Source organism: Pimephales promelas, chromosome 11 (assembly GCF_988280905.1).
Source record: "Pimephales promelas chromosome 11, fPimPro1.hap1.1, whole genome shotgun sequence".
NCBI lineage: Eukaryota > Metazoa > Chordata > Actinopteri > Cypriniformes > Leuciscidae > Pimephales > Pimephales promelas.
In genome coordinates, this window is record NC_142779.1 from 23,838,911 (window position 1) to 23,850,998 (window position 12,088).

The 12,088-nt window shown below is 44.6% G+C and overlaps 1 protein-coding gene across 1 annotated transcript; it reads right to left on the minus strand.

The window, feature by feature from the left end:
• Positions 1-7,525: 7,525 nt before the first annotated feature.
• On the minus strand, positions 7,526-11,182 carry LOC120492162 (uncharacterized). The gene is made up of 3 exons (XM_039690315.2): positions 11,033-11,182; positions 10,917-10,966; positions 7,526-10,839 (listed from the first exon to the last, which is right to left on the minus strand). Exons 1-3 carry the CDS (start codon positions 11,059-11,061, stop codon positions 7,604-7,606), a joined length of 3,315 nt encoding a protein of 1,104 aa, XP_039546249.2. The 5' UTR covers positions 11,062-11,182; the 3' UTR covers positions 7,526-7,603.
• Positions 11,183-12,088: the final 906 nt, after the last annotated feature.

Genomic DNA, 12,088 nt, shown 5'->3' on the forward strand with positions numbered 1-12,088 from the left:
ACAAAATACAGGCGAGAAGACAGGAATACGGGCGCAACACAGGCTAACATTAGACATTGACCGACAAGGACTAACTCAAACAGAGCGAACTAAATACACAGAGGAATCAAACATAATGGGGTTAAAACAGTTGAAACAGATGAAACAAGACGCTGAACGGGAGGCTGATGAGGGAGTGAGTTCAGGTGTGCAGACGAGAGGATCATGGGAAGTGTAGTGTAGGAGACGCAGACAGAACGGTGCAGACGAGACTGTGACAAGTAGTAGTAGTAGTAGTATTGTTATTAAATATTAGTATTATAATTATGTGGATTTATCTAATGCCTGATGGAGAGGCAGACAAATAATATCTATTAGCAGAAAAGCTCAGCAAATTTTGATAAATTATTATGAAACGTAATAAATGAATACAACTATATTTTCATGTTGATTTAAATGCCTGTATGATGCCAATTAAAACATTTTGCCTTTTTGTTTCCTCTGACATACCCCATTTTGATCACTGAGGAAAAAGATGATACTGCTTTTATTTTATTCTGAGTGCATCCCCCCCCCCCCCCCCCCAAATAAACTGCAGTCAGCTCAGTGGAGGGATGTTGCCTGCGGTTACCTGCCCTAACCAGTTGTCATGGTCAATTAAAAATCTTGTCAGGAGACTGTGGCTCAACTTTCAAGGTTGACACCCTCGACCTTGGTTTTTCTATGTAAACGGGCGTCCTTCCCCTCAGAGAAGCCTACTTATGTGCTGATGGATATTAAGGACATCAGACTGGTCTGTTCTCATATTAGTTTTTGATACTTCTAGACAAATGGCACATCATTTTTCATTCGGTATCTGAAGATTTTTTTATGTACATCTGAACCTGTTCAACTCAATCTGTCTAGCCAGTGTAGCTCTCAGCATGTGTCCTGTAAGGTGAACATTTTTAGACTTCCATGCTGAGACAATAGTGACTGTTGTTGGCCCCAAGGACTCGGGGCAAATATCAATTCCTCTTTATTTACTTTTTAAAATCGATTTGCACACATCTCACATTCCATTGGGTCTTCAGGGTCATTGTAGAGCTTTCAACGGTCAGATAGATCTGACCTCCCACTCCCCTTCAGTCTAACAGCTGCTGAAATAGGCCACTTAATATAAATGCCTGTTTACTGGAGGACTGTCCCTCAAAGGCAATACTGAATCTGACAGACCCTCTAGTGTCTTCAGTCAATAAAATCTTTAAGAGGCCATTGTGAGCACAGAAGGAGAATTAGATGTTTGATCGAACAAATTTAGCATGCTGTGATATTGGTGTTAAAAAATAGGACACACAAAAGAGGAAAATGAACAAAGCAGATTCCTCTTGAAGAAAAAAAGAATTGTGCAAAGGCATTTGTGGGACGGAGGTAGAAGTATGACGCCATTAAAGGTACAATATGCAAGATTTTTTCGCCACCAGGGGTCGCTAACCTCTTACAATACAAAGGTGTATATTGATGACGAATATTCTGCATTAAGTGGAAATATGGATCTTGTCATCAAGCTGATGGATCTTTTATGGATGAGAGAATATGGTGATGTTTTTATCATGATTGTGGTATGAAGCAGTGCGCGATTGCTAGACATATATGTCACGGGACGAACCAGAGGAGAGACGTACAGATCCATTCGCAAGGCTTTATTCCAAAAAACGTAGACTTAGTACAGGCAAGGTCAATGAACAGCAGACAGGTATGGCAGAGGCATAGCACAGAGAAATCCTAAGAGCAAGCTTGGGTTGATGAGGAGCAAACAGAATCCGAAGGGCTAGGCTGAGGGAAAATCCAAGTAACACAGACAGAGATCAAAACACGAAGGACAAGGCAAGACTAGAGTTCAATGGAAGGCTCAGAAAGTAGTTAACACTTGGGGAGTGTTAAACGCTGACAATACAGAACATACATTCAAACAATATCCGGCAACAGAGAGAGGAAGTCCAAGGCATATAAATGGTGTGAGAGGGTGTGTGATGGTTCTCAAGTGTGAGCGTTATTAGTGGAATCAGCTGTGTGAATCATCAGTGCAATGAATGATGGGGATTGTAGTGAAGTACAAGAGTCCATGCTGTGAGTGGGAGAAGTCTGGTGGAGAATGTCCGGAAGTGAATGGACCAGATATGTGACAGTATACCATGGCCACATGCAACGCGAGTCCCACGGATATAAATGAATAAGGACATTTCATTCTACCGAACTACACGCAAGTGCTGAGTTAATGCTCATACGGGTCAGCGCTGCTTCACTTGCTCTAACAGTTACACTATCACACTTAAAGTCCCTGTAAAGTCAAAATTAAGTATGTGTTCTGAGTCTGTCATACCACTGAAAAATGTGATATTAGCCACCCAGCCAAATTTGAATGATAAAAAAAGCCGGCAAATACATAAAATAAGCTATCAAAATCTTGAAAAAATCAGCAGTTATCTCTGTTCTCAAACGCTGGGGGCGTGTCCACTGGCTGCGCTGAAACCACGCCCACTCACGGGAAAGCTGTCGACGGTGATATTAGGTGAAACTGCTCTCGGAACGGGAGGATGAACCCTGAGGCGGAAGATAGTCGTTTCGTTCCCGTTCACCAGCAGCATCGGATTATCAGTGAATGCCAGTTGTCTCTGAGGAAAGTTTATAAAACGATCCTGTGTATCACTACAGAGGCGGGTGTTGCTGTCGGTGATCCTCAGCTCTTCAAGGTTAGCTCTACACAAAATTAATTCACCTCGTCTTGATGTGATCGCTTTTAGGAAATTTAAATAAAGACACCGATCTGTTTTGCACATGATCGCATCCAGGTAGTAGCCTATGCATTTCCTTGTCAAAGGCATAGCAAGCTAGCAAACTGTAGACTGTAGTAATAGTACTGACAGTATCTCGCGATTGAGTGGCGAATGCAAATGTGCTCTATTGTTAGTGAAGAGATCAGCTCCTGTCTATGGATCAGCTAATGTGCGTCATCAAGTTGGGGCGTGTCCACGAGCTCTTGGGCTCCAGTGCGTCATCGAGCCCTGTTTTAGTCCCGCCCAAAAAATCTGTAAAATAGCAAGGGTGAAAAACTGTTGAACAATATATTTATTTGCACGGATTAATTGTTCATCACAAGACTAGTAATATGCGTTAACAAAGTAAATAGGTTTATTTACATTAGAGAATAACATATAGATCATATTCTAACTTTTCATCATGTTGAACTAAATAACATTGATTAGTTTGCTCACCATGCTCAAAATTTGCTCACCTGTTTTATAAAGTAACCTGCAACACACTCGCGTCTCTCAGTCGAAGTTAGTCACGGAGGTGCTCTCTGCATCTCAAAAGACGTTGATCTTCGTTTTAGTCTTCTTTTTGTCTCAAAAGCCCCTTTCACACAGAGATTCCGGAAAATAAACGGATAATGTGACCCCGCATTTGTCCCCGGGATTGTTTGATTTCGGTTCATTCACACTGCCAGTGATTTGCCGGGATCTGTGAGGGCGTTCACACACAACCCGTAAAAATCCTGGGAAAACACATGGCGTCAGGATGAGACTATAACGTACACGTCAAAAACATGTACACACGCATACCTTTCCACAAAGCTGGTGAACGATCTCAGCTTCAGTACGGATAGTGAGGAGCCCCTGGTATCTGTTTCGCTCCAGTTTGCATGTATTTGTTCGTCCTTTCTTTGTTGATGACGAACACAAACTTTCTTCTAAGAGCAACAGATTTGGGCGTTGGCACGAGCGTCATCACTATGACACCCTTTACGGCATTGGTCCTGGCTTTTGTTCACACGGCGCGCGTTCCGGGACTGATTACGGCAATGTTACTAGGTCCCCAACCCGGGATCAGTCCCGGTATCAATCCCGGGTCGTGTTTGCATTCACACAGAAGGCAATTCTGGCAATTTCCTGGGATCAACGCGCTGTGTGAAAGGGCCTAAAGTCTGCTTGCCATGGTCCATAATCTATGAACAAAACAACAACAGCATGAGCGTCCTTCTAGGCATAACGGGGATAACTGACCCAGGGTGCTTCTCAATATCCCTCCTCGTCTCCTCGCTCCTCCGTCCTCCCTCCTATGACCCGGAAACCGATCGAGCTCAGCCATCTTGAAGGACATCTAAATTCTCTAATTGCACCGTGAGGAGTTGAGGATCGAGGAGTGAGGAGGCTTCCTGAGGATTCATAAGCGAGGATACACAGGTGCATCCTACGCGGAACTGTTATATTGACTAAACGTGACGCACGTGTCAATTCTCCTCCCCCTTCACATCGGTCACAATCATTTTAATTTATACTTTACCTTTGCAGTTTATATAAACCACACATCTCAGATATTTCAACAGTATAGTCTATCTTTATTATTATTTATTATGAATTACCAAACTTCAACAACATAAGGGCAGATCCTTTTAGCGCTGCTGATGACACTGTGGAGTGACGCTCGAGTTATCAAGAATTCCAATGGACATAAAAAAGCTTTTATTCGATTCCTCTGTCCTCCAGCATTGAATGCAACAAAAATATGGTTTACAAAAAGTACATAACCAGCCAGTGTTCTAAACTATCTGCTTGCCTTAGCTTGATTCACTATGGTAAGCTTGTAATAATGTTTTTTCTTTAATTATTTCCTTGGGAAATTCGAGCATGTCTTTGCATCATTACATCAAATCTGTACATATAAAGAAGGAGTCTCGGCTAGTAGTCTATATGCGTGTTAGGATGTTGGAGGTGGAGATTTTATAGCATTTTCTCACAGCACTTGATATAATTAAACTTATTAATTTGATGGCGGATCCAAAAAGGTTAAAACGATAATCACCAGTGACAACTGGAGACTCACCGATTGTAAAATGCAAACTGCGACTTTGGACTGAGAGTTTGGAAAAAGAGACTGCAACCAGGTCCACAAGGATAAATATCGGAAGGGCTTTAAATGTACTTATGCAATGCTGATGTTGTTAACATTAACAATTTGACAACAAAGCATAATTTGCAAGGTTTGACATGATATAAGCGATCGTTAGATTTAATCAGCGCAATTTACTGCGATGCTTTTTTTATCCCTTAGTTGGTCAGAACAAACGTGGATGGTACTTGTTCCGATGATAAATTAGGGTGAAAATCAGTGGCGTAACTATTGGTGTAACACTGGTGCAGTTGTGGAAGCAGTGAAGAGGCTCGATCCAAGTGCAGCACACTTTATTACATAAACTACAAATAACACTAGATACCAGATTAAGAACAAGACTAAGAATAAACTCAGGAACAACCTGACACAAGTCAGGTTGAGTTTCAACCTGACACAAGCATTAAAGGGGTGATGAACTGAGAAATCAAATTTTCCTTGAGCTTTTGACATCTAAGAGGTCATCATATTATAAGAATATCCTGTAAGATTCAGAACTGAAAACGTCCTTGTTAGGCCAATAAAAGCTTTTATTGACACAGCCTCTAAAAACGACTCGTTTTTAAAAGTGGGGAACTATGATGACAAAGAGGATAAAACACCACCCCCACAGAAGATGATCAACGCCTGCTTCACCAGGGCAGGTTTAGCCCCGCCCACCGATTCGCGCATTACACACGTATCATACATGTACATGCTTACCTCGTGATGACAAACTGGATCGCTACCGAGCAATACAGAATATTGTGCAGTGCCTGGTTGTGCAAGACAGTCGCTGCATAAGCTTCCTGTGGATTCCAATAGGACTGCATGGATAAAATTTATTTTTAATGACGTTCCAGCTGATGAGGTAAAACATCGTCGTCTGTTCGCTTCATTTCACTGAGGATTGTTTTGTCAACAAGACTGGATTTGCAGACCGATTAAGAGTAAAGAACGGTGCTGTGCCGTCTATATTGGATCTGACAGGGAACTCTGGGTTGAACATGTATGGGCGAATCCGGTTGCCATTTGACAACATAGGACGTTTTCCCCCACGTACACCGACGGGTGAGTTAAACTCATTATAATATGCAAAACTGTTCTCCACTCGCAGCAGTGGGTGTTTACTTCCAAGTCTTCAGTGCGACATGCCCATAAAAACCGACTGTTTTTTAGGTAGGCTCACAACCAGGGTACAAAATAGCCTATTACTTGTTCATTTTGATGTTTTTGAATGCAAAAACCAAGCGAATGTTATAAGTTGACCTCAGACAACCATATAATAACATTTAAAAAGCCAGTTCATGACCCCTTTAACAGTCACACATGAAACAGGAACACAAACCAAGACTGGCAAACAAGATGCATGAATCAGACCATAGAACAAACAATAGTCGACCAAGACAGAGGGTAAACATGAGCTTAAATACATACAGGACTAATGACGAGACAAGGGACACCTGTGACCATTTAACCTATCAACCACTGAAAACATGACACAACAGAAAAGTGAACACAAGGCAAGATCACATGACTAGAACAGGGGATCACATGACAGACAAGAACAGGAACAAGACACAAAACCCAACCGCAGGGTACGCAGTTACTTACGGGCCCGGACCAATCAGGGACCCGCCTCACTGGAAGATATTGATTGACAGCCGGGCCCATTTTCTATTTTTAGTCTGATAGCATTTTAATTTTTCGCAAATATATTTGAATAAATAATGACGACAACATATTTTACTGATCTTTTTTTTTTTTTTTTACGTATTTGAACCTAGGCCTATGTGTGTGTAGTCATAGCAGTGAGTAACAATGTGTTATGGTGTTTTTTTTTTTTTTTTACTGACAGCTGGACATTCTCCTAAAAACATTGGATTCATTCGTGCAGAACAACCAGATGATTGGAGATACAGTATGAATTAAACAAAACACAGGGCTTGAATACCAAAGCAAACAAAGCAACAAAATAAACAGGTGAAAATTATAATCACATCAATGAATAACCATAGAAAAGAAATGCTCTGGTTACTCACGTTACCTCGGTTCCCTTATAGTCGATAGATTTTACTATAGTAAAAATGATTGCATGTAATTTAAACATTGAAGCTGTTATTCAGTCATGAACAGCATTTTAGGTTCCTTTCACTTTAAGGAACAGATAACCATGAACTGAACATTAACTACTACAACAGTTAAGAATAAATTGCATGCTTTTGAAGTGTTCTTGATAAGAGGCTTTTTCTTTTAAAGGTTGGAGTCTCTCCCTACTATGACCACTGGTAGGGGGCCCCAAACAGCTGCCTACCCATGCCACCATGTTACTACCACCACCTAAATGTTAATGCATTGGGTCAGTTGGTCAGTCTTGCCATTTGACTAGTCGACCACAAGAGCATTTACACTATGGAAGCAATCTAGTCAAGTGCATTTTAATACCTCTGGAATTTGTTTAAAAATGAATAAGCTCAAAACCTTTTAGACACCGTTACACCGGTCTTTATATATATATATTTTTTTTGATCTGATCAACCAAAACTTCTCCCAGTGTAAAAGTAAGAGAACAAAGCAGATCATCTTAAACAGATGAGGTCATGCCAATGAAGCAGAAACAATACAAAGACTCCCAGTATACACTTGAGGTTACAAGTTGTTTATTTTTCAAAAACAAAAGCAAACACTAAACAAGAAAATAAGGCAGAGAATGCAGCTATGATTTGACTTGATGCAACAACCTCAATATGCCTGGAGACAAATGCTTATTTTGAGTAGTATGAGAGTGCAGAGGTGCTGGATTTTGAAAGCCAGATTGGACAGACTGCATCAGACTCACAGCTTGAAGTGGTATTTTACTGGGTTGCTCCCAAGGTTTGGAACCAAGACTGGAAAGAGACATGTAACTTGACTGCTCTGGTTTAGGCGAGACGTGGAATCTAGACTGCCGCAACATAGACTGGTAGTTGGTTTGAGCTGACTGAAGACCACTGGGCTGGGATACAGACTGGTATCTGGCTTGGGCTGACTGCAGACCGCTGGGCTGGTAAACAGATGGGTACCCAACTTGGGCTGACTGCGGGCTACTGAGCTGGGACATAGACTGGTAGCTGGCTTGTCCTGATTGCAGACTGCTGGGCTGGGACACAGACTGGTAGCGGGCTTGTCCTGATTGCTGACTGCTGGGCTGGGACACAGACGGGTAGCCGGCTTGGGTTGACTGCAGGCCGCTGGGCTGAGACATAGACTGGTATCCTCCTTGGGCTGACTGCAGATCACTGGGCTGGGACACAGACTGGTAGCGGGCTTGTCCTGATTGCAGACTGCTGGGCTGGGACACAGACTGGTAGCGGGCTTGGACTGATTGCTGACTGCTGGGCTGGGACACAGCCTGGTAGCCGGCTTGGGTTGACTGCAGGCCGCTGGGCTGGGACACAGCCTGGTATCTGGCTTGGGCTGACTGCAGACCACTGGGCTGGGACACAGACTGGTAGCGGGCTTGTCCTGATTGCTGACTGCTGGGCTGGGACACAGACGGGTAGCCGGCTTGGGTTGACTGCAGGCTGCTGGGCTGGGACACAGCCTGGTATCTGGCTTGGGCTGACTGCAGATCACTGGGCTGGGACACAGACTGGTAGCGGGCTTGTCCTGATTGCAGACTGCTGGGCTGGGACACAGACTGGTAGCGGGCTTGGACTGATTGCTGACTGCTGGGCTGGGACACAGCCTGGTAGCCGGCTTGGGTTGACTGCAGGCCGCTGGGCTGGGACACAGCCTGGTATCTGGCTTGGGCTGACTGCAGACCACTGGGCTGGGACACAGACTGGTAGCGGGCTTGTCCTGATTGCAGACTGCTGGGCTGGGACACAGACTGGTATCTGGCTTGGGCTGACTGCAGACCACTGAGCTGGGACACAGACTGGTAGCGGGCTTGGGCTGATTGCTGACTGCTGGGCTGGGACACAGCCTGGTAGCCGGCTTGGGTTGACTGCAGGCCGCTGGGCTGGGACACAGCCTGGTATCTGGCTTGGGCTGACTGCAGATCACTGGGCTGGGACACAGACTGGTAGCGGGCTTGTCCTGATTGCAGACTGCTGGGCTGGGACACAGCCTGGTAGCCGGCTTGGGTTGACTGCAGGCCGCTGGGCTGGGACACAGCCTGGTATCTGGCTTGGGCTGACTGCAGATCACTGGGCTGGGACACAGACTGGTAGCGGGCTTGTCCTGATTGCAGACTGCTGGGCTGGGACACAGCCTGGTATCTAGCTTGGGCTGACTGCAGACCACTGAGCTGGGACACAGACTGGTAGCGGGCTTGTCCTGATTGCAGCCCACTCGGATGGGAAACAGACTGGTAGCTGGCTTGGGCTGACTGCAGACCGCTGAGCTGGGACACAGACTGGTATCCTCCTTGGGCTGACTGTGGACCGCTGGGCTGGGACACAGACTGGTAGCGGGCTTGGGCTGACTGCAGACCGCTGGGCTGGGACACAGACTGGTAGCTGACTTGTCCTGATTGCAGACCGCTGGGCTGGGACAGAGACTGGTAACCGGCTTGGGCTGACTGCAGGCTACTCGGCTGGGACACAGACTGGTAGTTGGCTTGTCCTAATTGCAGACCACTGGGCTGGGACACAGACTGGTAGCTGACTTGTCCTGATTGCAGACTGCTGGGCTGGGACAGAGAATGGTAGCCAGCTTGGGCTGTCTGCAGACCGCTGGGCTGGGACAGAGACTGGTACCTGCCTTGGGCTGGTTGTTGGATGCCGGACTGTAGGCCACTGGACTGGTAATAGGTTTGTGCTGACTGAAGACTGCTGGGCTGGGACACAGACTGGTACCTGGCTTGGCCTGACTGCAGACCACTGGGCTGGGACAGAGACTGGTAGCGAGCTGTTACTGGCTGCAGACCGCTGGGTCGGGACAAAGACAGGTAGCGGGCTTGTGCTGTCTGCAGACCAATGAGCCGGGACACAGACTGGTAGTGGGCTTGTGCTGTCTGCAGACCACTGGGCCGGGACACAGACTGGTAGTGGGCTTGTACTGTCTGCAGACTACTGGGGCCATTCACTGATTGGGAGCCAGTTTGTGTTGATTTTTGGAAACTAAGCTGGGGCACAACCTGGTTGCTGGCTTGTTGCTGGCTTGACAGCAGGCCAGACTGTGAGCTGGATTGGGCTGGTTGTTGGATGCCAGACTGGTCCACAGACTGGGAGCTAGCTTGTGCTGGTTGTTGGAAGCCAGACTGGTCCAAAGACTGAGAGATGGATTGGGCTGGTTGTTGGATGCCAGACTGGTCAACAGACTGTGAGCTAGCTTGTGCTGGTTGTTGGATGCCAGACTGGTCAACAGACTGTGAGCTAGCTTGTGCTGGTTGTTGGATGCCAGACTGGTCAACAGACTGTGAGCTAGCTTGTGCTGGTTGTTGGGTGACAGACTGGTCAACAAACTCTGAGCTAGATTGTGTTCGTTCTTGGATGCCAGACTCATCCACAGACTGTGAGCTGGCTTGGGCTGGCTCTTGGAGGCCAGACTGAGAGCTGGCTTGGGCTGAAAGCAGACTACCTGACAGTTCAACAGATTGTGAGCTGGCTTGGATGCCAGATTGGTCCACAGACTGAGAGCTAGTTTGGGCTGACAGCAGACTACCTGACAGTTCAACAGATTGTGAGCCGGCTTGGATGCCAGACTGGTCCACAGACTGAGAGCTGGCTTGGGCTGATTGTAGACCACTGGACTGGTCCATAGACTCCAATACAGAATTTGAGTTTACACTGCTATACACACCCTTAACCTGTGCAGCACTGTAAGTGTTACTCCTTGATCTTTGAGGACTTGTGGGATTTGATAAATCAGCCCCATAATAGCTGTAGGAACTTCGTGGCTTCACATCCTGCATGGGGAAACCAGCCTCATAGTACATAGGATAACGACTCCTGACAAAGCCACCAACTAGAAGAAAATAAAAAGTAACAAAATCAGACACATTAACAAACATGAATTCTAGAACTTGCCTGGATAAACCTTACCACTTCCAAAATGGTCACAGACACAAAGACTGAGAAGTGCCAGAGAAAAACTGTGGACGAAAAAAAAAGTTAGATGAATGCCGCTTGTCAACAAAAACTAAAATTTTTCATCATACCTTAAGAGACAGCTAGTGATACCCTCCATGGCCAAACAAAAATACAACTAACCACCTCAACAACACCAATTAAAAATTCAAACAAAACATACTTGATCACTAACACATATTAGTGCTGCCTGAAGGGACTCTTTATAGTGCCAGCAACTGACGTTTACCAATTGTTTCTTGGCAATCAGTTGTCATGGGAACATGTAATACTCAATTATTAGGGTCAGGTGTTACAACTATCATGACAGCTGCCATTTCATTAAAGATAGTTGAGTTTTTTTTATGATTACTGGACAATAGACAGCACGCAAGATATTTTTTTGGGGATTAATTAAAGATACTTTGTGTATATATTCAGGGAGAATACATTTTAGCATTTAAGGGAAGCAGTAGAATGCTCACTGTTCAAAATCTTAGCATTGATTTGGTCAAGCAGTCGTATATATTTTTATATTAAAATCTATTTCTTTCAATGATAACAGATGTTATAAATGTTTTTTCTTGCAAATTTGTACTTATGGTTCTATGTTGTTTGGAGTATCTTAAGGAGCTGCAAAACTCATTATATGCAATTCTCAAATGTGAAAATGTATTTTTTTTTCATCTTTATTGAAACTGTTTGAAAACTAGAGCACACTGGTAATTTTATTTCAGATTTGTCATAAATAAATACATGTCAACATAAAAATCTGGCAGGACTATTCCTGTTAGGTTTACTGTGGTGAAAGCCCTCATCAGGGTTTTTTTATTTATTTATTTAATTTTTTTATTTATTTTTTTTGTATTTAGCTGAATGGACAACTTTATTTTATAACAAAAATACCTGGGCCCGTATTCATAAATATTCTAAGAATCCTCTCAGAAAACTCTTAATTCAGCTTAAAAACTTTTCCGTTGGAGTCTTGTTTAATTCAGGAGTGATCTGAGAACAACTCTGAGTAAGGAAAAGACAAAATCTCCCAGGTGTGTTCGACATCGGCTGCGGCTGGAAGCGATCGGCGAGAGTAGCCGCGTGCAGGCGGGAAGGAGCTGCAAACGGAGACGTGTCGGACACTTTCGGTTCCC

Coding starts and splice junctions, on each gene's coding strand:
- LOC120492162 (XM_039690315.2), bottom strand. CDS start 11,061: ATGGAGGGTATCACTAGCTGTCTCTTAAG. Junction 10,967..11,032: donor ATCACTAGCTGTCTCTTAAG/GTATGATGAAAA, acceptor TTTCGTCCACAG/TTTTTCTCTGGCACTTCTCA. Junction 10,840..10,916: donor CTGTGACCATTTTGGAAGTG/GTAAGGTTTATC, acceptor ATTTTCTTCTAG/TTGGTGGCTTTGTCAGGAGT.